This window comes from Amphiprion ocellaris, chromosome 6 (genome assembly GCF_022539595.1).
Source record: "Amphiprion ocellaris isolate individual 3 ecotype Okinawa chromosome 6, ASM2253959v1, whole genome shotgun sequence".
Taxonomy (NCBI): domain Eukaryota; kingdom Metazoa; phylum Chordata; class Actinopteri; family Pomacentridae; genus Amphiprion; species Amphiprion ocellaris.
In genome coordinates this window covers 30501240-30527630 of record NC_072771.1, presented here as the reverse complement: position 1 = coordinate 30527630, position 26391 = coordinate 30501240, and the positions used below count along the sequence as shown (strand labels likewise).

At 39.1% G+C, this 26391-nt stretch overlaps 2 protein-coding genes across 2 annotated transcripts; both read right to left on the bottom strand.

Moving 5' to 3' along the window:
- Positions 1–777: 777 nt before the first annotated feature.
- mrps27 (mitochondrial ribosomal protein S27) lies at positions 778–11855 on the bottom strand. The gene is made up of 11 exons (XM_023277679.3): positions 11743–11855; positions 11371–11448; positions 9757–9827; positions 9573–9631; positions 8883–8997; positions 8225–8303; positions 6042–6157; positions 5744–5846; positions 5499–5641; positions 3635–3802; positions 778–1237 (listed from the first exon to the last, which is right to left on the bottom strand). The coding sequence occupies exons 1-11, from the start codon at positions 11828–11830 to the stop codon at positions 989–991; spliced, it is 1269 nt and encodes a 422-aa protein (XP_023133447.1). The 5' UTR covers positions 11831–11855; the 3' UTR covers positions 778–988.
- Positions 11856–17067: 5212 nt separating this feature from the next.
- Positions 17068–26144, bottom strand: znf366 (zinc finger protein 366). Its single transcript, XM_023277676.3, has 7 exons — positions 25998–26144; positions 22627–23637; positions 22378–22545; positions 21915–22065; positions 21141–21332; positions 18503–18677; positions 17068–18422 (listed from the first exon to the last, which is right to left on the bottom strand). The coding sequence occupies exons 2-7, from the start codon at positions 23628–23630 to the stop codon at positions 17851–17853; spliced, it is 2262 nt and encodes a 753-aa protein (XP_023133444.2). The 5' UTR covers positions 23631–23637; positions 25998–26144; the 3' UTR covers positions 17068–17850.
- Between the last annotated feature and the right edge of the window lie 247 nt (positions 26145–26391).

Here is a 26391-nt window from a genome sequence, read left to right as displayed (position 1 = left end):
TGCAGAGCTGCTCTCAGGAAAGCAGCCAGTGAGGAGCCTCAGGATCACAATGGTTCTTGTTTGAGCGTTTTGTGCTGCTCATTCATCCTGGACTGCATATCAGGCTGTTTCCCAAGACCGTGCTCTGAATACTGAATAGCTGCAACATAATGAGGAATGAATGCGCTATGTGCACCACCACAGCGGTATTTTCTTCTCCCAAGATCTATTATCTTTTTGCAGAGCCATAACAACCCAGGATTTGCTCTATTTGCCAGTTATTGTGCTGTTTTTACTAAAGTGCTGTTTGTGTATTGACTGATGCTGCACTAATATAGATATGTCAATATATTAACACTCATTGAGGTGCTTTTTGGTTGTATATTCTTTTGGTTATCAGGATCTATACTGCATTATTTATGCTTTCCTTTGTGAACGGAAAGATTTCTGGTCATAAATACATTCCTTCCCAGGGAAAGAATTTGGCTTTCTCTAGATTGGTTATCAGCAAATTCTTCTATGCAAGACCCTTTTCATTTCCCCCTGTGAGAAAAACTTCCAAAGATGCTTTTGACAGATGCACATACACAGAAAACACACAAATGAGCGACAAAGACGACTGCAGACCGAGAGGAAAAGGAGTGGGAGGATGTGATGGTGTGATCTTTCCCCAGCTTTCCCTTCTTTCTGCTTACATGAGGTCACCCGACCGACGGGTTTAACAGTTGACGTGAGCATACGTTCCAATAATATCACGCCATAGTGTGCAACAGAAAAACAAAAAAGGTGACACAGAACTTCTGTTACAAATGAAATCTGTTTTATTTTGATATTTGTATTAGCACTATTCTGTAAAAACAGAGCAGCACTTATCACATAAGCACACAATAACTGGTATTTACAAAAGTAACTAGAGACATGAGCAGATATAATGTTGATATTTCACAATTTTAACGTACATACTGAGTGGACAGTCAGTGATCTTCATTAAGCTCCATCTGCAGAATCTCTACCCCAGCTGAGCTGCAGACGTGGCAGCTAATCGCTCCCGTTTCTCCTGCTCAGCTCTCTCCTTCATCTCCTTCTCTCTCTGGATCAGCTGCCTCTTCTCAGAGTCCCAGGCCTGCACCCGGCTCTGGTACTGCTCCAGGTCCACTTTCTCTGCAGCAGCCAGGTTCTGCTGGGCCACAGTGGTCACTAAAGCCTGGAAGGAGGCAGAGTCCACTTTACCCTGAGACTCCAGCTGGCTGCTCAGCTCCTAGAGAGAAAGCAACAAAAGGTTAAATGTGCCAAAGCAGAAATCAGACATTGCTTTTGAACCGTGGTTCAATAGAATTATTTTAAAAAATAAACTCATGAAACCAGCCTGGACAAAAATGATGGTACCCATTTTCTTTCTAGTCTCCTGAGACAACTCTCTCCTTGGCTTCCTCTGGTCCATGTTTAGTGTGGTACACACCATGTCACCAAACAGCACAGTGACTACTTGTAACCCTATAAATAGGCCGACTGACTGATTACAAGTTTGTAGACACCTGTGATGCTAATTAGAGGACACACCTTGATTGAACATGTCCCTATGGTCACATTATTTTCAGTCTTTTCTAGGGGTACCATCATTTTTGTCCAGGTCTGTTTCATGAGTTTATTTTTTTTAAATAATTCTGTTAAACCACGGTTCAAAAGTAATGTCTGATTTTCATTGCTTAATTTTCATAGAATTTTTATTTATTATTACTTTTGTCAGATTCAAATGATTTCTGTGACCATTGCAGGTTTTTCTTTCATTAACAGAGGGTTACCAACAATTTTGTCCACGTGTGTATCTGTGTATGTCAGACACAAAACACACATTTTAACATTGAAATTAATGCACATAGCATTAAAATTTCTTGTAGTTTGTTTATAACTGGTGAATGAGTCCACTCTGACTGGCTGCTATCACATATTATAGACACTAACTTCAGCAGTCAAACTAGACACACCTTAAATGAGTTTTTGACCACTATGAACCTATTTTTACATGAGCGAGCCCTCCATTTTCTTTGTTCACATACAGGCATACTAGGAAGCACATGAATGCTCCTGCACGCATTTGATGAAATCCACATTCCAGTTTTACACTGAATTACGGATCCACAGGTAGTGGGAACATGTCAAAAATCCTAATGCACCAACAAAGGCAGGAAAGAAGCTGAAAATGAGGGTGAAAATGCTTTATGAGGAAGGAAACGAATTTAGCACGGCATCGAACACAGTGCACCTTGGTGAGTAACGCTGAATGTAAACAGAAATTATGTTTATTTAAAAGGAAACTCCAGAAAGAACCATTCACACAAAGCTTGTATGAAGGTGAAGACAGTAAAGCAGCTCCATCTAATCATCGAGTACAGAAGCACCAATGCATTTCACAGGTGAATCAATAAATGATGAACATTTCTGAAATAACTGCTCCTCGGAGAAAAAGCAGGATATAATTATGAGAAGACAAACACGCCACCTTGACTGCTAAATCACTGCGTGATTGTATTATTATCATGGAGATGGTACAACCAGCAGAAAGAGCCGATGGGCAGAAGCACTGCTGTAGGCTACAAGGGAAAACAAAACCCTTAACGATGCACTTTGATGTATCTGGTTTTCCAAAGCAGATCATGTTTGCTTTTGTTTTTTTTAGATGGAGGAGAGTCTAAATTCTCTGTCTTGATTGTGTGTTCAGGTTTATGTAAAGGTATTTAACTATTCAGTTAAGTTTTAATCAGTCACAAAACCCACAATGCGCCGCTCAGTACAAGTTGACTTGAACTACTGTTTGTTTATCACATGTTCAAGGGAAACTGATGATGAACCATTGGGGGGCCTTTTGTTCAACTATCTCTGATCTGTTTGAAACTCTTTTTTTTTTTTAAAATCATAAACAGTGAATGTTTAAGTTTTTATCCATGGAATATTAGCTTGATATATCAAATACCTTCTGAGATAATAAGAAAAATGGCTATTGAGCTACTTTCAGCATTTTTTTCACACATTGAAATTTGAGGCTATCTTTGAACGGAAAAATCTCAGGCATAACTATAAAAGACTGAAATCATGTCACTGATTCAGAATCTGAAACACTGGACAAGTAGATTAAACAATCTCTGATTATGGATGAGTTGGGGGAAAAAATCAGGCTGTCCTGAAAAGTGTCACCACTGACCACACAATAACAACAACAAAAAAGATAATGCAGAAGTCAGCTAGTGATATTTTCTGAACCATATGTAGTTGCTTGTTACAATAATACAACACAAAACATATAGAAGTTTTTCATTCAGTTTAAATAAGTTCTTAGCATGAAGTTATTGGTTTTCCAAATATAATTAAGAAAATATTTAATAAATATGGGCATCATCTTTCTTTTTGCGCTTTTATCTTTAATCGTTTCTAAGATATTGTCCTTCAAACATGGCCTCCAATTTCTATGGGCAAGATCTCAGAAAGTATTTCTTATGTCAAACTGAAATTTCACAAATTCCTTCATAAATATTCACATTCACAGAAGGTAGAGCTAAAACTGCTGTATAAGACTGATGACTTAGGATAGAATTAATCTGATATGAATGCAGCGGCAACTATGTACAAAACAAAAACACACCTATAATAAACAACAAACCTTGAATCTGTTGATATATTCAGGTAGTCTCGCCTTCTCAGCCTCATCCTTTTCATCTACAGCCTCTTGTTTCTTGTCTTCTTCACCTCCAGACTCCTCTCCTGAGGAGTCTGTGTCTGAGGTTGAGTTTGAGGATAGTTCCTGTAGCAAATCATTCACATTGTCCAGCTGAAAAATAATAAAAATTAATGGTGAGTATGCAGAAAGATGATCACTTTTATGTGCAGCTACTATCTTGTTACATTACACTGTTATGTTGCTTGAGTAAATGTACAATATTTTTGACTTTCTCAGAAAATTCACCTCCTTACTTGAATGGTTACAGAACAGAATGACGACAAAGGCTGAACACCTACTCGGCAACTCATCTCTTAATCTAACGAAGAGGTAAGATTAACTGTGACCTGAGGCAGCACCTTCACTGCAGATGTAATGCTTCCTCCTTGTCCTACGGTGTTATCTTCTCCGTCTACATTATTGCTGTCTGACACAGGCTGTTTAGTTTCTGCTGCGACGATTCCCACAGACACCACCACTGCTCCAGGCTCTTCGCTATCTCATTAGACGTGGACAAAGCTGAGCTATTGAACTGGACAGCGCAGGCCGGATTAGAGGCGCCACAACCGACTGTGCATGCGTGCATATATGTAAAAATAACAACAATCTGACAGCATGTGTGTTCCATCTCAGCAGATGAAGGCTGTCTGTGCCATGCAGCCCACCTGTAAAGTGACAACAGTCTGTCTGCAATGTGCAATGCTGTTCTGCAGGGCCACGGCCACTGTGCAGCAGTCTCATTTTTAATCCTATTTGTAAGAAAATTTAATCCGGCAGTAAGGTAACACTTGGGGAAATATGCCTGTTTGACGTCAAACTAACAGTCTGGGGAGAAAAATCGATAACAGAGGTTTAAATGAGTGCAGGGAGTAATGCTGTCTGGCAGGGGTGTGTGTTTATTGTTGTTTTTCTGCTTTGCTACATCCTGTAATTTCACAAGCTCAGAACATCCATTTTGGATCTTGCATTACACTGTTTGCTGCTATATGTTTGTTTCTGTCTATATAAAACAATCATGTATGAACCATCTTGTACCATATTTCCTATTCAATTTGTGCCTCACTCTCTATGTAGAGCTGTGACATTGTTAGCCTGTGAGACAGCTGGATTTTTGCAAAATCTGAGAAAATCCATCTTGCCAGGCTTCAAACAACGTGTCTATGACCGGTCCACAATCAGGTTTTAGGTGTGAGTGAGCCCATTAGGGACAGCGATCAACAGATGGTTCATCCAATCACCTGCCAAGTCTTTTCTAAAAGTGTCTGCTTTACTCCGATCAGTTTTCTGGGTCAACTTCCTGGACTGCTGGGTGTAACAAACCCACCGGCACAATCAGGTTATTAAAGTAAATCAAACTCACACACATGAGATTTGTCTTTAAGAAGCTGTTAATCAGAAATGAGCTGCCACATATAATAGGGGACACATATAAATGCACTATTTCTCTTCCAAAGCTTAGTTCAGTCTATCTTTAATCAACAGAAGAATATCACCCTACATGAACTCTAAGTATTCATGATGCAGTCAAAACTGAGGCAGTTGTGACTTTATCAATATAACTGATAGCACAATACTTAATTCTAATAAGAAATAGTGAGTTTTATGCACAACAAAATAAAAATTTTATGCATTCACTGATGTGCATTCTCTTGTATTGTACAACAAAACTGTAAATCAAGAGCTTTATAATACACAAACACTTGCAACATTTGTGTCTGCAGGAAAGTTTCTCCTTTTTTAGAACATTCTTGTGTAAAACACGCGAGCACAGAAAATGTGATACTCGTGTGAATATGCCTGTTCTTACTGTGTCTTTGGACAGCTTGACATCACCAGAAGCTGCAGCCACTCTCTCCATGACAGCCAGCGCTCGGTCCAGATATCCTCGAGCCCAGTAGAGAGGCATCCCTTTGAAAACGGCATGTATGCCCTTTAAAATCTCCACCTTGCCTGAATGAGGAAGAAGGAAGAGAATAAATGAGGCAAACAGCTTAATGAAAGACTGTTGGATGAATCAATCAGAGTAAAAGTAAGAAAGAGGATCAAACACACCTAGGAGAGCATTGCCAAGTAGCTGAGCGCTGAGGCCAATGGTGTTGTCTTGCTGCAGTCCACAGATGAGCAGCGAAGCCCCTAAAGCTCGTTCCTGTGGCTCCTGAACACAGTGAGGAACAAGTGGTTCGTTAGCTCTGCTGCAACATCCACACAATGACTTTTAGACATCTGTTTTTCGAAAATACATTTTCGACTTTCTGGAAATTGATAACTTCACAGTAGAAAGTCCAAGTAAAAGAATATTCTAGTATCATTTTCTGTTGTAACGCGTCCAATGCTGCTGTTGTTCACTCACAGTGAGCTGTGGTTTGGTCGCTAGGTAACTGCCCAGAGCGTACAGAGACAGGATCTGCGTGGAGGGAAGGTCGAAGGCCTCCTGCAGCATCACCTCTTCCACCACAGAGCACGCACCTGCACAATTACAACAAAACGCCATGTCACATACACGTGTCATTTTAGATTTTTCTTTAGAGAAGCTCTGTTAATACTGACTTTCTTTCTTTTTGTGATCCTACAGTACAAACGGTTTTTCCAGATATTCCTGTGTCTGTATAATAGCATTTTTGTTCTGCTATAAAAGTAATTGACTGCAGGGTAGGTTTGAAGGCATGCACTATTAAAAATCAGAAACATGGTCTTCATTACTGTCTGGGAGGCAAACGGTATCTGGCGTTATCTGTTTTGTATTGTCGACAAAATCAAATTTAAAAAAAAAAAAAAAAAAAGTTTCCATCCAAATTAAGCACACATTCTAAACTAATTTACAGACAATAAAAACACAATGTGTAATTTCTACCCATTACAATATGTAAATAAAGTAGTTGGTTCTTGACATTAACAGCTGGTGGGAACCATTAAACCACTGCAGAGGAAGAGCATTCAACTACAAGATGTAATTAAAAGAACAAGCCTCAAGTAAACAAAATCTATATGGAAAATGTGATGAAAATGTACCACTTATGGAGGTTTGGCAAATAACTGTGAAAAACATTAAAGCTGCCTTATTGCTCCACACAGATCTGATGCTTTTGTCTGTTCAGTAGAATAGAGACACTGGAGTCACATGTAGGTGGTAATTTATCTGCTAAGACGGTTGTGTTCCACATTTTCCTTTTACTGTTACTTAAACTGTTCCACCTCAGCCAAACAAACTAAAAAAATCCACAGGTGGATGGAAATTTACAACATAAATCAGTCTCTCAATACTTTCAGTCCCACAGCCATTCGTTCAAACTTTTTCATTTCATTGCTAAGAAAGATTCAACAATTCCCTACTGTAGTTTTTAACTAACATTCCTGAAGAAGTGAATTTATTGGACCTATTTTCAGCTGCAGTTTCATGTGTACATGATATTGACCCTAAATAAACTGTCATGTCAATCTTTATGGGCTCTCGGATTCATTTTTTTATAGTTTATAGAAAAACATGGAGCTCAAGAGGAATAAAATATATCAGATTTTGGTTACTGAGGCAGAAATTGTCAGTAGGACGAGTTTAGTGTTCCTTTGGGTCTCTTCTTTGGACTGGTGACACTAAAATTAGGGAACTGTGATTTCAATCCAAGTATATTTACATCCCAAGGGGGGTCAATTTGCAGTTGCCACAAGGTACTAAAATTACAATTTGAATTGATTTAAAAATATATCCAGTTGGTTGTAAAACCTGAACACTGAACGCTGCGACTAAGAAGGGGTGAAAACTTGGTAGCAAGTGAGAAGAGAAGCCAGTTAAAAGTGGAAAAATGGTTCAAATATAGTATATGAAGTATATAATTAGATAATTTAGGTAAATTAGGTATAGATTTTGGAATAGAAAACTAAAAATAGCTCATAATAAGATGAAATACTAAACGTAATAAATGTTGAAAAATTACAAATAATAATTGACATTTACAGTTTCCGTCAATGTAAGAGCAACTTTAAACCTGACCAAACCAACCTACACAAGTCAACTGAATGAAAACTAAATACCAGTTGTGTTAAACAACATGTAGTTTTATATAAATTCAAATGAAATAAAAAATATGGCTGGTAGAGTCATGACAGAATTTATCTGTTAAGCCTGTGAGCTTTTGGATTACGTCACACTGATATAGAAAATTACCAGATGTCACCTCAAAAGTAATCAGACAGTATCAAATGAGTTGAATCTCTGGAGTTGTACGGTACATAAGCAATAAATAAACATTCAATCAAAAGTAAGTAAGACTTCAGCATGTGACTGCATTACCAACTCTGCACAACGGATTGTTCACTGTACAATGTTATTACAGGAAAAAATAATCAGGCTTCCTCTTTACCCCAAAAGGAAAGAAATGTTTGAAATGTGATTTCAGTGATTTGCCAGTCAGTACCCATTTCTGTCAATATTCAAAATCAACTACAGTCTGTTTGGAAAGAGTTTGGAAGTTATTTCAGCCTGTGTGAGCCTTATTCTTCCTGAACCTTCGACTGAAAACACATCTAAAAAGGTCTTACTTTTAAAGTCTTCATCCTTAATGTAAGAATCTATGAGCAGGTTGAAGGTGAAGTCGTCTGGGAATATTCCATACTGGACCTGCACACAAAAGGATAATAAAAAACATTTGCATCTTGTATAAAAACACCATTTTTTACATTCTTTGTCGATGAACTTGTTTACTCGACATGATTTAGTGAAGGTTATGTACATCAGACACAATACTACAACTTCTGATTCTTAAAGCATCACTGGCATGGAGAGCTCTGACCTCACAGCAACATGTCACCAATCAAAACAGCAACAGATGCGATGAGCGTACTCTACTTTACCTCAGTGTAAACATGTCACTGGCAAGCTGACACCTCTGTTTTTGGAGTAATTTAACGATGCTCAGATTCTACAATTCGTTCAAGAACAGGACACATGCCGGGTTGAAAATGTCAAACATGTTTGACGTTATTTGTGCTGCTCAGATCAGTTTGAAAAGGTATCTGGGTGGTTTAGGTTGGATCTGGAACGTCACACACTGACAGATAACTGCAGTTGTCGGCACTGATTAGATTTCCTCTCTGATTATAAACAGGAGGTTTTTCTACACTGACCAAATAATTTTTTCATCCTACATTTAGTTTATTGTCCAAATACTAAATAATGAGAATATAATAAGTTGTATACCTTGTTTTTTAGTGTGTGCAGGGCCTTTTCTCTGGCCCCTAATTTCAGACACTCTCTGATCCAGCCGTGAACGGTCCAGTCTCGCAGGTACCAACAGTTTGGACTGTGACGAAACCTTAAGAGATAACAGACACAAAGTCTCTTCACATAACCATCCATCACAGTTCAGCATAATTACTTTGCAGTATAAAATGACAGAGAAGACATGAATGAGACAGAAGACGACAGGTGACAAATCTGTGTTAAACAGTTCCACTTGCTCAACGTCAGACGTTTTCATTCCCAAAAAGCAGCACTAAATCTGAAATAGACTCCAAACATTCGAATCCACCAAAAATACCAGCTACTATTTACAAATTAGCCAAAGTGGGAAGGTAGTTTTAATCCTCATCATGAAAATGGAACGTGCCCAGAACAAGGGTGCGATTGGGAACATTCTAAATCTTGTAATTACAAGAACGGGTTCAGATTCCAGGGGAGGGAGTAAACAGGAAAGGTCTGGAGTTGTCCCGAACAAAGAAAAGCATGTGACTGAACACAAACCAAAACAGACAAACCAAACAGACAATACATTCCAAGAGAAACACATAAGTTGATAGCACAAAAAAAAATCAGGAGAGCAGCAGATATTTGACACAGATAGAAAGACACAAATAGTGATGCAGAAGGAGTGTAAAGGATTCCTCATACTTGTAAAGGTAGTACTCTGCTTGATCAATTTCCTCTCTGGATGATATGTTGTCAACGAACTGAAACAAAAACAGAAAATAGGAATAGTTAGTAAAAACTTTGCCCTTTCTGCCATTAAATTCAGCTTCATGACAACAAACAAAACAAATAAACTACAGTCCACTTAAATGGAAATACTGCTTACCCGTGACACAGTCAGAGAGCTAACTGGGAGATTCCTATCATATGTTCTGTCCATATTGGCAGCCAGGATAGCTGTAAATTTAAAAAAAACAACCAAACAAAAAAATCGAATATCAATACTATCATATAGTTTATGATGTAATAAAGAAACCATTTACAATGTATTTTACAGCATGGTATGACAGTGTGATACAGCTGCGTGACAGAAAGCAGCACAAATTAAAACGTATTTGATTAAGTCATCAAATGCTTTATCATCAGCTGTGATCCATTTAAAACTTCAGTACATCAGTATTACCGGCTGTAATTGTATTTAAGCTGTGTGCACAAATTATAGCTACACTATTAAACAACATCCACTGATGGCTGCAGTGCTGCACTGCCACCCTGTGTTCATTCAGAGCGCACACACTAACAGCTGATGCTGGACTGCTGTAGTCAGATATCCACGCAAAAAGAGTGGTTTTCATTTTTCATCATTCACTTGAAATAAAATAATACCCAATAACCAACATTTTATGAATATCTTTATGTGTCTGTTACATAACTCTGAGTGTAACTGAAGCAATAATGTCAAAATGTTTAATAATGGCACCAACACAACAGTTTTTCTAAAAAATACTTTTTTTAGCCTCATGTAGGTGTTGTATTATGTTTGATTTACCCTAAACACAAAATAAAAGAGTCAAAATTAATTAAGGTGTATCAGAACTTTACTGAAGAAATAAAATGAGCCAAATAATTAAATTTTACTGACACCATTGACAGTATACTTTATGTATACTGTCTAAGGATACTTGACACCCAAACAGTACTGAATTTACAGGTATACCTAATAGCAATGGGGTGTAATATAGTCTAAACTCTTCAAAAATCATGTGCAAAGATTCTAAATATAATGTAGTATAGAATGTGGTTTTGAATAAATTGATAAACATAACTAGAGTGTGTTTTGCTATCTTCACCACCTCTCAATCCAATCATATTGCCCTTCTAATTTCTATAACTAGATCGATCTGGGCGATAAAACTATATTGACACATAATCAATACCAGTAAGAAAACTGTTCGACAAAATGTTAGATTCATTTAAATGCATGTGATACGAGTCGCCATGGAAAAACAAAAAGAGAACACAAGGTTTAGTTGCATTAACACACTCCAAACGTGATCCCTCCATGGTTCATAAACAGCCTGTCATATCCCCTGATTTATTGTTATTTATGTGTATAAATAAATCCAAACTAAGGTACTTAAATGCAAATTAACGAGCCATTAAAAATGATCAATAATTATCGTTATCAACTGAAATGAAGCATTTTATCTTGACAAACTTCTTAGCTACATCGCCTAGCCCTACAAGAGTCTACTCTTGTGCAGACAGGTCACCAGTCTATGACATGTATAGAAAGTTACAAGTTCAAGTACAAATTCACATGTGAGGAATTTAAAATCTCCATTTCGCCTTTATTTGCATTTACCTCTGAACTCAGGGGACACAATCTCAAATAAAGAAAAATGCAGCCTTCCCTGAGTAATGCTCCTTATTATTTCTGGCTCGATTGTTCACTAAAAAGTGACATGCAAATTTTAGCATGTCCAGGTTTAATTCTTACCCAGGTTCTGAGGATCTTTCTCTCTTGCCTCCCACACTTTGGTGTCTGTGTAAGCTGCTGAGAGCAACCATCGTCTGGCTGTGAACACAAACAGTCATGTAAGCCATGTAGATACAAACACTGTGCATGAAGGCTAACGGACTGTATATAACCTCAGACAGCTGAGCAATAGAGAACTGTGAGCTGAAACTGCAGGTTGGGTAATGAAGCTACATGCAGCTAACCAACGTTGACATGAACTGGGGACATTTAGCTCCTCTTGCCTAAACTGTCCAACACTCACATTTGAGACAACGCAAATAAATGTTAAATATAAAGCTAAAATTAAGCTAAACTATAATTTTCTCGTAGCAACATTTAAGGTGCGCCTACCTAATAGAGACGGAGATAAACATTTAACTTTGACAGCTGCAGTCACACATCGCTTCAACACGGAGGCTGCCATTTTGGACGATACCATTTCGTAGCCGGAGCGAAGGGGGGGATTTGACATATCCGATGACGTCATAGATATGACGTTCCCTTCAACCGGCATAAATGGGTTATACCAAGAGTGAGGAGGAGTAGTATCAGAAGATGCCGAAAAGGTGCTATGCTAGTCTTTCAAAACAAATGAATAAATAATAACATATAAATTAATTTAATGTAATTTGATTGAAACAATCATGCATAAATTAGGAGGGTATCTTCAGTTTACTGAGGCAATTGAAACTAATTTTAAAGTTTAGATAATTCAAGCAACTAGATTCAAAAATATTGACAAATATTCGAAGATTTTTGTTTTTCTTATTTTTCCAAAAGCCAGACAACAATTTTTTTTCCTTTTTTTTTTTTTTTTTTTTTTTTTACAGCAGGTCTGTTTGTTATTGTGAAGTTTCCACCTTGGCACCACAAAATTCTGCATATTTGCCCATGAACAAAGATATTAAAAATAATTATTTACTTTTAAAAATACAATAATAATAATAATAATAATAATAATAATAATAATAATAATAATAATAATAATAATAATAATAATAATAATAATAATAACAATAACAACAACAACAACAATAATACGTGATAATCTAATTTTATTTAATTTAATGAATAAGCAATTATATTTTAGATCTTGCTACATTTTTATTGTAAGATTTATTCATGATGTAATAGCATTTATTATCCTCAGGGAATGTTCTTGCACAGTGTTCTTCCTGACATTTGTAAGTTAAACTAAAATTGATTGGTTTTGATAAATAAAAATCATTTTTTGTCAGTAGTGCAGTTCTACATTAAATCTTTTCAATATGATGGCATTTTACCATTAAATGGAGTGCAAAGACTTGTTAAGCTGTGACAATAGAGGGCACTGTTTGTATAAGAAGGAGACGGAACAGATAAAGTGCTTCATTCTGCCCTGTGGCTGCTGCATATAAAGACATGAAAAGTCCCAGTTAGTTACTCAGCATCATGGATGACTGATTCCTGAAGCTTCTCAGGAAATTAGATTCATCCAGTCATGTTTGAAAGATTGTAAACAATCCCTAGAATAGTAGCACATCCTCGAAATACAGCAGGAAGTTGCAGGACAGCTTTGTGAAATATAGAGCTTAGCTGTTTCACTTTTACACAGCGTGGTGTAAATTTATTTGTTCTGTGAATAGCAGCAGTGCTGACCTGTTGTCCTCTGTCAGTTCTTTGCCAGACAGTGTTTTTGTTCTCCATAAGTACAGCAGCAGGAGAGCAGCCCTCTGCTATTATTACTGTAAGCATCTTGGCTGTGGGTCAAAGGAGGTGACAGGTTGGGACTAGGGTGGGACAGTTTTGTTAAACAAAACGTGGAAGAAATTTTCACCATCTTGCTTTCTTGCTGACCAGCAAAACAGGAAGCTTGTGCCTGAGATGCACAACGGAGAGAAGTCAAAGGAAGTAAACATTTCTACAGGCACAGATAACTTTTCAGGAATATACTGAGAAAGGAGTCTAATGTTCTGCTCTAGACTTTTCTTTAAAACTCCTCTGATCATCCATAAAAGGTATCTGCTTGTGGATGTCCATCCATCCATTATCTATACACCGCTTAATCCTCATTAGGGTCGCAGGGGGCTGGAGTCTGTCTCAGCTGACTAAGGGCGAAGGCAGGGGACACTATGGACAGGTCACCAGTCTATCACAGGGCTACATATGCAGACAAACAATCACACTCGCATTCACACCTATGGGAAATTTAGAATCATTAGTGAACCCCAGCATGTTTTTGGACAGTGGGAGGAAGCTGGAGTAGCCAGAGAAAACCCACACATACACAGGGAGAACATGTAAACTCCATGCAGAAAGATCCCAAGAAGGCAGGGACACGAGCCTTCTTGCTGCTAGGCAAGTGCTAACCACCACGCCACTGTGCAGCTCTGTTTGTGGATGTGATGCAAAGAATTCAGAAGTATCTGTTTTCAGTATCTCAGTTACGTTCATCCTGTTGCTGCTTCCCTTTTTAGTTTGCATAGTGTTATAGGACATTGATGCAGGTCCTGTAGGTGAGACAAAGGCATGTGACACAAAAACTGCTTTGCTTGAAATCTGTCTGTACAGGATGACAAGTTGGTTTGAAGAGATTCTAATAAAAACCACCAATGATTAATCAAGCGTCTGTGTGAAGTGTAGCATGTCAAGCGAATAATTAAATAAGATTATCAGCTGCAATAAGTCAGGTGTCATATTTAGTTTGAGTTTTACTTTATATATATATAGAACCCTTTCTGGTGAAAATCAACTTTTTAAGCCATTGATATCATGTCCAAATGTTGTTTTTATATGCTAGAAGACCAATCATGAGCAAAATATGCAGTCAACACCAGCCACTTTAAAGCTGCATTGAACCGATGACAGACTGAAAAACACAGATTCAGACTTTCAGGGTTTCATACATCACAAACCTGAGGAACCAAATCTTTCAACTTGCAGAGTGGAGCTTTCTGTATCGTTATTCTTTTTTAAAAAATTGGTCAAATATGTTCATGGCTGAATATTACAACTTGCAAATGTGTTGCAAAAAAGAGTCTTAGGTGAGCTGGTGTGCTCAAGCTGCAGGGACTTCATAGATCCATGCATTCTACAGAAAACAATGATTCAGAGTTACATCTTATGACATTTTAAGACAGGAGAGGTTTATTTTGTATAGACAAACTTTACAATAAAATTAAACAGCAGAGAAAATATGTGCAAGAAGAAGGGAAAAAATCCCAGAAAAAAAGATTATTAAAATAAGAACAAGATAAAATTAAAATAAGATAAAATGTTATTAATCCTCAAGAATATTCTTGAATAATTTAAGGATATAACTGGAGCAGGATACAGGATTTAACCCCTGTCTCTACCTCTTGACTACACTTCAGCTTTCACTGCTTCCCCAATAATATAACACAGCCAGGATGAAAATATCAATGAGAAAATATGTAAACATGCTCTGTATGATGTCGTTTTAAGTAAATGACAAAATACATTCAATAAATGAACGTTTAACAATCTTATCTGACAAGAGATGGATAAGGTATAGATTTATCTGATGTGTATCTTGTGTGTTAAAGTAGCTACTTGGGAAATAATTATCACATAAAGTGCAGGATGTTTAAGTTTCTGATATAAAGGAGCAAATGATCTGTGAATGTTTTTGAATGAGCTATTCCCTCTCTTCTTCTATGGCATCTGTTTATAAAAGAATGTGAAGCAATTTGTCTTCTGTTATGTAACAGTTAAGTACATTTTGGAGAGAATGAAACAGGATGGGAACCACCCTGTTATATACAACCTGATATTCCCTTGTTTAATATTAAACAAATCAGCGCTGCCACTCCTGAGTATTACTTATTGTTTGCTGTGATTTTTTTCCCCCTCAAGAATCTTTCAGACTTTTTAAATGACAATACAGACTTTTTTTTTGATTGTAGTCCACAGCGATGAGGGTTAGTATAGTGTGAAACTGTAAATAAGAATGGTTTTGTTTGTTTTGGGTCATTTTTGTGGCTTGTAGTGGAGAGAGACCAGAAATTTGGAGAAGAGAGAGTCGGGGAGTAACATGCAGCAAATGGCCAGGATTCACCCAAACCACTCATCTGTCAGGTCACCCTCATAAAAAACAACTGCTTACTGTATCATATCAGTAGTCATTTGAGCTACATAATGTCAGAAAATAATGCAAAATGTCAGTCAGAATTCACAAGAACCAAAAATGTTTCATTAACAGCGATATGAAACAGAGAACAGGAGAAAGTGTTTAAGTTTCAGGTGCTAGTGCCAAAGACTTCGGTGCATTTTTACTTGGCCAATGACTGACACTGATAAACTATTAAATACTTGTCAAATAATTGCATTTGACAAATCAGTTGTTCAGCTAATAGTTTCAGCATTAAATCAGTAGATGTAAAAGGCTTGGACAGAACATCAATGAATGCATTAATGTCATTTATGTCTGACAAAAAAGGGAAAGAACCTGTGGTGTCCATGTTTTAGTAAAATGTACAGGTTTAATTTTTTTTAAAGTTAGTGTTCTGTAACATATTTCAACCAACTGAAAGCATCTTTGGAGTGTAAATCACACAGTTTGAATAATTCTTTGCGGCCACAAAAGTCACTCATGTATGAACCATAATAAACCTTTTTTGCTGGTGAGACGTGATCTTCTCAGTTTGTCACAGTTACGATTTGTTTGTTAGTTTTCACTGCAAAGCAGAACTTCAGCTGCTTCTTACCACCAGATTCTATTTCCCATCAGACAGGCGTTTACCTGTCCTCCCATGTGTCTATTGGATTCTCATGACCTCTTAAGTTTCATTTCATTAAAAAAACACACTGGAGTGATAGAATCAACTCATGAAGCATCATCACGTGTCTGAGCTGTGATCGGTTCTACACGCTGTTCCTCAGAGGTTAGACAACGTGATGCTGCTGAGAGGAGCTGATTCGAGACGGGAAACGCAGACACATCGACTCTCTGTGGTTTCTCTTGAAGCCAGCGGTTGGGATTGAAACGTGTAGGTGAGGAAAGGAAAGAAGAGGAGGATGTGAGAACTTCCTCAAACTGTTTGCAGTTTCGCCCTTTGGGACGCGGTGGTCGTCGCTGGTAGAAATGGAGAAGCTGCTGTTCTGCATTTCATCTGACAAGAAATGACTCTGTTTACCTGAACTGGCATGATAAGGTGATGTGTAACCCAGGAGGCACAGCACTGGTCCAGACACAGTAAACAGTCATCTTTTTGCTTAATTACTTCCCAGTAAAGCAGCTGTAAGATATATGTGAGTTATCCCACACAATCCTTTATGATAAAATAAAGCTTTTTAGGCATTCTTTCATTCCTCTAGTATTTCTATTTTCAGAGGAGCTTCTGCAGTGAGCTGAAACAATGCTTTATTCTGAGTCATACAGACATATGAAGCCTTTGTCTGGGACACCCACTGTGTCCGTCGCTGCTGTTTGATCACAACCTAAAAGAGAGAAGGGGAGAGGTGTTTTCTCTTCCTCTTCCGCTGCTTTGAAAGAGAAGCAGGAGGAGAAAGGCAAGCTTTTTGAAACACACAGCAATCATCTCTTACCTGGTGAAGAATGTGTCAGACGGAGAGGATTGAAAGGTATTATCTGCAATCGTACTCAGGAAAAACACTTACGGGGATGTTTATAAGGCGTCTAAAAACACAAATCTTCAGGTTCACTTCACAGGTTGATGCGTTCAAGCTTTTATTTCAGTATTTATTCAGCAGAATCACAATCAGATCACTGTAATTAGTCTGACATACATGAAAAACACAGACATGCCCCTCAAAAATGAAATAGCAAAGGCATATAGATAAACAATTCTAAAATTTAGGGTGGGGGAAATCACAGTTTAGTTCATAAAAACACTCAAGCTTTGTCAAAAACTTATTACACTCAGTAAGTTAGATGTTTACTTGTTGTACAAACAAGAAAGCATGCACAATGGTTTGAGCAATAGTACAGTTTTGATTTAGAATCATAGAAAAAGTTGCATATTTAAGTGAACATTCAAAAATGATTTGTAAAAAACTAAAACATTAAATATACTTTTGCATTTTATGTACAAAAAATCCTAATCATATGTTTCCACCCAAAAATCCACACAAACCTTCTGTCAGTGGCTATCAGCGTATGTACATGCAGTATGCTTCACAGCTTTGCATTTTAGTTTATTTGTATTTTTTGCTCTGTAAATAAAGATGATATGTTCGTCTTTCTTTTTTCTATGTTAAGCTATCAGATCACATCCTCTATAGTCAGTCGTGTTTAGAGACCTACACGCTTTCCTTTCTCCTCAGGGGAGTGTCTGCTGAACATCCTCTCCATTTTTCCTGTTAAGAAAAACATCGACATTCCCTGAAACCTGCATCTTCTTCCCATTCTTCAACTAGTTTATCTCATTGTTTGTCTTCGTTTTCACCCGTAAATTCACTTGTGTGCCACTATTTCACCAAATCTGTCTCCAGTCTTTTCTAGTTTGTCTCTGCTACATCGATGGCTTCATAAAAGCCATCCGACTCATGTTTGCTTTCCTCATCTAGCTCTTCCTGATGATCCTCTGGTTCTGAAACAGAGTCATAGTCGAATGACTCTCTACGGACTGCTTCGTGGTGATACCCCTGCTCGCCTAGCTCTGCATCAGATTCATCAGACTGTGAGAGATGCACCGGGTTCTCTCTAAGATCTACAGATTCTCCTTCTGCTGCTAACTCCCTCTCAAATGTCTCATCCTCTAAACTTTGCTGGTATTTCTGTTGTTTCTGAGTCTTGCTCGGCCCTCTCTCCTCCAGCTCAGGGATGTACCGCTCTTCGCCTGTCGGTTCATGCTGGTCCACCTCGGGGCTGTACTGACTCCTTCTGTACAAACTCTCCTCGTCCTCCTCTTGACAGGAGCTTCCCGGGACGCTCTCGCCATCAGACTGGGAGAGCCGGAGGCTGGGCAGACCAGGGGGCTTCTGGGAGAGGTCAAAGGGCTCCTTTTGGCTGAAGTGAGTGAGGAGACCCATTGGAGTGGACAGGCAGAACCGGCCTCTTTGCCGAAACACTGGAATCAAAGAAAAAGAAGATTATTACATCAGGAAACTTTGCAAAAATGCACAAGATCTACCATATGTGCACCCTTACATCTTTCATCCAGCCCTCTGTCCATGACTCCATGTTTGACCTTCATGTGTCTGGTGAGGTTTCCCTTCAGTGTGAACTTGCTCGGGCAGTAGAGGCATTTGAAGGGTTTGCTGTCTGAGTGGAGATGCATGTGGCCCATTAGGTTGTGCATTCTGTTGAACTCCTTCCCACAAAGCTGAAAGAAGTGCACGATCAGGTAAGATGTCATCAGAAGGCGCATATAACTCATTTAACTTTTGTAAGGATTAAATAAATGAGTGATAATTAAGTTTTCCACTGGTGCTGGTAGGTGGATTTCAGAAAGAGCCTGGTTTGCTGTTTCCTCCAGTTTCCTGTCTATATGCAAAGTTAAGCCAAACAGATACTGCTTGCTGTAACTGCATTTTTACCAGAATGTCTCAGAAAGCAAATAAGCACATTCACCAAAATGCTAAATATTCCTTTAAGTAGAAGCACAAACTTATCATTAACAAATACTATACAAAGTGTTGAGAGTTTGCAAAACATGGAAGCATTCAAGTGCATGTTGAGGTTGATAACTGTTTTTGTTTGTAAAATCTTAATCTGGGAATTCATATTGACTATAGCTGTCAAAAAATGTTGGTGCATGATTAAAATAACAAAACATTTTCCTCTGGTGTGCAGTGGAATGCAGCTTTATGATTAGCAAAAACTGTTAAAACTCAAAATTGCACTTGATTACGGTAGTCGAGTAAATATTCTTCTCCAGTGGCTGTAGTAAACACACACCAGGATTCAGAAACAATAGACCAACAACAACCAGCTATTGTTTTTCTTTCTGTGCCAGATCTCCTTTGTTCGATGACTAATTTTCTCAGAATGCGAGCTGCAGAGCTACACGTAATCATGAATGAATGTGCAGGCATTCAGATATACATAGACACAAAACCCACACCCAGACACCCTTTCTCCCTCCCTCCATCCTTATTTTCCTCTTTTCCTCTCTGTCTTCCCCCCTCTCTCTCTCCCCAACATGCAAGAAAAACAGAACAAGAGAGACACAGAGAGAGGAAGCAACACTGAGACGGGGCCAGGAGGAGAACAGGGAAGGGCAACTCCTGCGCTGTCCTTCCTCTGCATTCTTTTTTATTAGGGTGGTCCTTTCCTTCAGGAGGAGAGAGGGACTGTAAACTGTCCAAGAGGACCGTGAGAAAACAGGAAGCTCCCTCCAGCAGCAGAGAAAGCGAGATGAAATCTATTTGCGGGCCCTGTTCTCCGGGGAGGCTGGGGGACCATTGTTAGAGAGGCAGTTTGTGTGGCGATATCCTTCCTATGGACAAGGAGGCTCCCACTCCTCCCCTCAGCCTCTCTGCTATCTGGTCATCGTCTCAGACCTCGCAGCAAACACCAAGGTCAAAACAGACGCTCCAGAAAAGTGGGAAAAAGCCTTTAATAGCAGCTAAAGCTAAATATTTCAGGTCTGCTTCCTGGATGTGGTGATGAAGGAATAATAATAATAATAATAATAATAATAATAATAATAATAATAATAATAATAATAATAATAATAATAATAATAATAATAATAATAATAATAATAATAATAATAATAATAATAACAATAATCATCATAAGAGGCAGCACTTGGGGTCTTGATGCATTTATCCAAACACACGAAAAGAACTGAATAGTGTATTGCAAAATACACTTATTCACCTTTCTGCAGGGATTGAGATGTGAGATGCAAACAGCTGATTAGCTTAGAATGAAGACTGAAAACAGGTGATCCTGGTTTTGTGCAAAGATATATATATATTTAAAAAAACACCCCATAACTCTGCAACATACTACTTCTCTGCATTTGTACGGAATAAACAAATTAAATATCAGATGTTAATTTTTGAGCTTTAGAGGCATTGGTAGGTGGATCACTTATCATCAGATACATCCAAGCTTGCTGTTTCCTCTTATTTTCAGTGTTTGTGCTAAGCAAAGCTTACTGCTTGCCTTGATGGAAGTTTTATAATTAAATAAAGTCCTGCAAGTTATTGCAAATGACAAAATAAAGTGTTTGTAAATGCCCTTTACTAATGTCGCTGAAGCGCAATTTGATTTGGCACCTCTATCGATAGGGCAGCATTATTTGTCTTTGCTTTTAAAACTGGTGCAAAGAAAAAACAACTGATCTGGCAGAGTTGGTGTTAAGATTCGGTTGCATTCAGGTGTACAAAGTGGAGTTTTGTCATCATGGTGACAAAGATACCCACCTGATTAAGGTTAAGGAATGATAACAGGGTCATGGTTAACAAAAAACTGCAATGACTGCTGTTTAGCAAAGGGGGAAAAAGCAGTAAACTATCTGAAACTGCTATGTGTATGTTTGTATGAATGTATAAATATCCTCCTTGTATAGACTTTGCTACTCTGTAATAGCATCACCTAAAATATTTCCTCAGTTCTACACAGACAAAAGTCATATGGCCACTAAATGGCTTTGTCACTTTCAGGCTTTTGCTGAAACAACTGATTCTGTCATGTTTTTTGGAATTCACCATACACACACATAAGAGTGCTCAACAAAATGTTGAACTGTGCCTTTAATCAGTGAAACGAAAGAGGAATCGAAGTTCACAACCCAACCCAAACAGTCACATCTGACATGCCAAATTTGACCAACCTTGCATTTGTATGGCTTGATGTCTGAGTGGACGATCATGTGAGCCTTGAGAGTCTGTTTTTGGACGAAACTCTTGAAGCACATGTGGCACTGGTAGGCTCGTATGTTGGTGTGGATGAGGACGTGTCGTTTCATGTTGGCCAACAGGGTGAACTCACGACCACAGATGCGGCACTTGTGCTCCTTCACCCCCTGAAGAACAAGAGGATGTGAATGTAGTGGCGTTGAAAAAGAAGAGTCAGTCTTTTACTTAAAATTCTGGTTTGTTAAACCTGTTTTAGATTGTGTTACAGAGCACAAACTTTCCACCAACACCAATTAAACCAGGCAGAATTGTGGGTACATCTGTATAAAATGATGCATACATTTGACGGAATGGTCAAAACATTATAATGTAGTAAATACAGGGCAAATACATCATATGTACATTAAGAAAAATGTGGAATCGTGTGCTTCTTCTAACTCTATAGTTATTAAAAGGGAAATAAAGGATGAAAACTGGATGTTAAGGGGTTAAAATTAGCTGTGCGAGCCAGAATTGAAGGGAAATTGCTCTGAGACAGCTGCCAAAACAACCTGCTAGGCTGCTGCCCAAACTCTTTCACCCATCTTCACTACCCAAAATATGGAGCAGGAATAAACATCTTGATGTGACAGCAAAAACTGATAACTCCGTTTGATGCCAAAAAAAAATCCATGTTTTTGTGTCCAACTCCTGTCAAAAAACATTCACAAAATTGTGCGTCTTTTTCCTCCTTTTGTTTTTAAACCTACCTTGTGAGTGAGCGTGTGCTGTTTCAGGTGGTGCGACTGGATGAACTCCATCCCACACTCGCTGCAGATGTACGGTCGGATGTCTTTGTGTTTCATCATGTGATTCTGAAGCTGACTCGGGTACTGGAAAGTCTTCTGGCATTCTGCACACCTGCAGCGAACCAGAAATGTTAAAGCTGGAGGTCAGCGCTGGCAAATGCACCATCTTGTTGATAGATGAAAGATAAGATGAGACAACTGAAAGCACACTCTTATTTGTTCATTGAATTTGAAGTTATTGCAAGCAGGTGGTTAGCATAGCATGGAGGCTGGACGTAGGGGAAACAGACAAGCAGGTGTTGTTCAGAGGTTAAAAAAAATAATTTCCTTTCAAAGCTCAACACATCAACCATAAACCAAAATTAGGTGTAGAAACAAGGCTCACTGATGGATTCAGCTTAGAGATGAAGGATTTTGAGCTCACCTGTACAGGGTGGGACCACGATGGACAGTCAGGTGCCTCTTCAGCTGGGCCAGCGTGGGGAAGTCCAGACCACACTCCACACAAACATTGTCTTGACCTTTTTCATGCTTCAGCTCATGTGCACGAAGCTCACTGGGATACGCAAATCCTCGACCACAGACGCTGCAGCTGGAGGTGCAGAAAAAGTGGGTATGAGAAGGAAAACTGTGATAAAAGGAGCCACAAAAGCAACCAGTGCACCTGATTTACCTGTACGGCTTGACGTCGCTGTGCTGCATCATGTGTCGCTTCAGATGGCTGGTCTGGGTGAAGGCCTTGTGGCAAACCTGGCACTTATGAGGCCTCATGCCCTGATGCGTGAGCAGGTGTGTGTGCAGGTGGCTCAGCTGCTTGAACAGCTTCCCACATAGGTGGCAGCCATGTGGCTTGATGCCACTGTGGCCCAGGATGTGTGTGACCAGGTTGTACTTGGAGGTGTAGGACTTCTCACACATCCGACACTTCCAGCGCTTCTGGTCGCCTCCGACGTCCACGTAGTAGCTGTCGTCCACGTGAACGTTGAGGCCGAGCTTCTCGGCGTTGGTCGACCCGCCTCGAGGAGCTCCATCACGGGGACCGGAGCTGATGTCCTCTCTGGGGTAGAAAGCACCGGGGGAGAGGTGCATGACGGGCCCAGGCATGAAGAAGGGGTAAGGGAGGAGGTTGTGGTGGAGAGGCGGGAAGTAGGGAGGGTGGAGAAGGAGAGGAGATGGAGGCCAAACAGGAGAAGGACTGAGAGGCTCCTGTTTCACCTGAACAGGTAGATTCATGCCTGGAGCTCTGTGGTGAAGCTGCAGTCTGTTGAGCTCAATCATGCCAGGGTTGGGTTTTGCAGATGGGGAGAGAATGGGGCGAGGTGGGAGGGAGAAGGGGATGTGGGAGAGGTCCACCGTCTTCTTGCTGCTGCTTTCTTCTGCCTCCTCGGCCTCCCTGTCTGGAGCTTCACCTCCCTGGGCATCCACTTTGAAAGGAGTTCTTTTGCGTTTGTGGGATCCTTCCCTTTGGACGTAACCGGGACCCAGCATGGGAAAGAAAGCCGGTGGGCTGAATGCGCTGTATGTGTCTCTGGTGGGGTATCTGGAAGGGGAGAATTTTGGGGGCTTGATATAGAGCGGAGCTGGACTTAGGTAGAAACTGCGCTGAGATGTCTGTCTGAGCTCCTCTCTGAGAGTAGGGCTTCTTCCTGGTGGGAAGTTTAGTGCGTCTTTTTCCATCTTCTATCTGCAAAAAAAATGGACAGTAAGTGCTTAAATGCCCAGCAATTTTATACATTAAAGTCTATTGACAGATCTACATCAGCCTCTATTAGTGTAACATCCATCATGTTATACAGATGGAGCATAAGACAAATGCATTAAATAAAAAAAGATGATTCTGCACCAGCAATTTGTTTATACTGTCCATAGTGAGCTTGACAGTGTCACTGGAGTGCAGCACTGTTAACACTGAATTGGTGCAGTTCTCTTTTACATATAAATAATCAGCACCAAAGCTACTCAATTGCAAGTAAAAGTTGTTACTCAACATCTCACTCAAGTGAAAGTACAGGAGTATATTCAGCAAAATGTACTTGAACTCTCAAAAGTAAAAGCTCTTTGTGAAAACTGTCCCATGACTAATGTGTCAAAATATATGGAAATGACTGGATTATTTTTAATACTGATGCATCAATGGACAAGCATTTTTATACTAGCGCATTTACAGTTTGGTAGTCTAGTCATAGGGTTCTCCCAGAAGAGAACTTGGATTTTTGTAAGAAGTCCCATCCCCAGAAATTCCTCAGATTTCAATCTGAAAAATATTGGGTAGCTTTAGCTATCAGCAAATGTAACAGAGCAGAAAATACCGAATTTTCCTCTGAAATGTAATAGAGAGTAAAACTAACTATAAAAATACCTAAGCAAAAGTCTCAAGTTTTTATCTAAACTAAGTTCTTGAGTAAATTTACATTCTGCCTTTGCTTTGTTAGACCTCCAGCCTCGATAACAGACGCATCATTTAGAGAAATAGTTGACGAAAGTACATGCAGTGACCTTATCTTAGTTTCTATTTATGATATGAAACTGTTTCTCTGAAGATTCCTGTGGAAGGAATGCAGCGAGGCGTCGGCACCCACACCTTTCAGTGTTGGACCTGAAACCTTTCACTTCTTCCTTTCTCACAGATCTCCTCCTTGCCTGAAATTAGGAAGTTATGTGTGGATGTTCACCTCTACCTCCAGCACACTTCTCGCTTCTCCATCTCTTTATTCTCTGCTCTGTTCATCTTTTTTTTTTCACTGATAGCCAGGCCGAACTTCCCCTTTTTCTCCGCCACTGATACGTGACGTTTAATCCACGTCTCTGCATGTGGTGCAATTAAATAACCGATAACCTTGAAACTGTGATGCTCAGATGGTTTAGAGCTGCATGTTGCATCTTCGTTTACAGTTTGCGTGTGTAGGCACTATAATAGATGACGGTCATGTATGAAAAGATGCTGATAGTCAGAGGGGAACTGTCTTACTTCTGCATGACATTCAGAATAGTGTTGCACATATTCTATTCCTGTAAACAGTTCAGTGCTTATCAATGAGAAACTTCAGACCTTTATCAATCCACTGCAACATGACCTCAAGTTCAGCTTTATTGTCTGTCACAGGTTACATCTCTGCTGTTGTTCTACAGATGCTACATCTATTCTTCCAATATAATAATAAACACAAAATACGCATTTAAACATAATTAGGGCTGCATTTGAATATACATTCATGGTGAATTAATCTGCAGGTATTTTATCAACTCAAAAATCAAAAAATGTCACAAAAAGGTGAAAATGTAATTTTTATTAAACGTCAAATCTAAATCTTAAAGATTTTCTGTTTATTATCGCAAAAGTTAAAGAAAAGCAGTGAATGTTCATAATTAAAAAGCTGCAACTGAGGCATATTTTAGTGTATTTGCTTAACAAATGTCTTGAATGATTAACTGATTCCTAAAACAGAACATTTCACTTCATTTGGCTTTTCAACAGCTCAAGGATTTCAGCACCTATCTCCTCCATGCTGAGAAAATGGTTTGAGTATAACATAAAGATGAGCAAAACTAGCAGATAAATCAACAAATTCCCATTTAAATAAAATAATCAATTGAGTCAACTAGCTTCTGCAAGAGCATACTTTGAAAACTCAGAATCAATGTGGCACACTCCATGAAAACAAGCAAATACTGGAAGTAAGTTACAATGCCAGAAATATTTGGATGTAAATAAGCAATCAGAGGTGTCTGGGAAACATAAACCACATGCAGAATGTAAGAAGAATGTATGTTATTCTTTTCAGGATTTCTAGCAGCTTCAGATGCAGGGTGAAGTTTTCAGTGTTTCCTTTTCAGCCTGTTTCAGATGCTCGCCTGTTCTTTCATCCTCATCACTTCTCCCACTTAAGTTACTCCGTGCAGCAGAGACCCCAGCCTATTCTTGCCACACCATGCATTCCAAACAATCCATTAAAACGAAGCCCCTCCTCATGTGCCAGTCGCTGCCATGTAAGTGTGTGAGCTTGCAGCAGAGTGTGTGTGTGTGTGTGTGTGTGCGCAACTTACCGGCTGAGTGTGTTTTCTGTGATGCTGTGGCTGAAGTGCTGCTGCAGCTGCTGCTGGTGTACCTGTACCTGTGTTTTCTCTCCCTCCTGCTCGCACTGCAACTCTCCTGACAATGAGCCGCCCGTCCACGGATAGCATTTGAAGTGACTTAAGAAAGAGAACAGGAACAATCACTTTGTTCTCATTTTTCAGATGAGTACCTTCGGAGAGAAGGAAGGAAGGGAGGGGAGAGGAAGTCAACAAGCCTAGTGCCTTCCTGCAGAAAAATAAGGAAACACTAGATAGACATCTCCATTTCTCTATGAAATAGGGATTTGCACAGCTTTTGGAGGAACGTGGGGAGGCAAGATCTGATGTTTCACCAGAAAACAATGCAGTTTGAAGGTTTAACAGC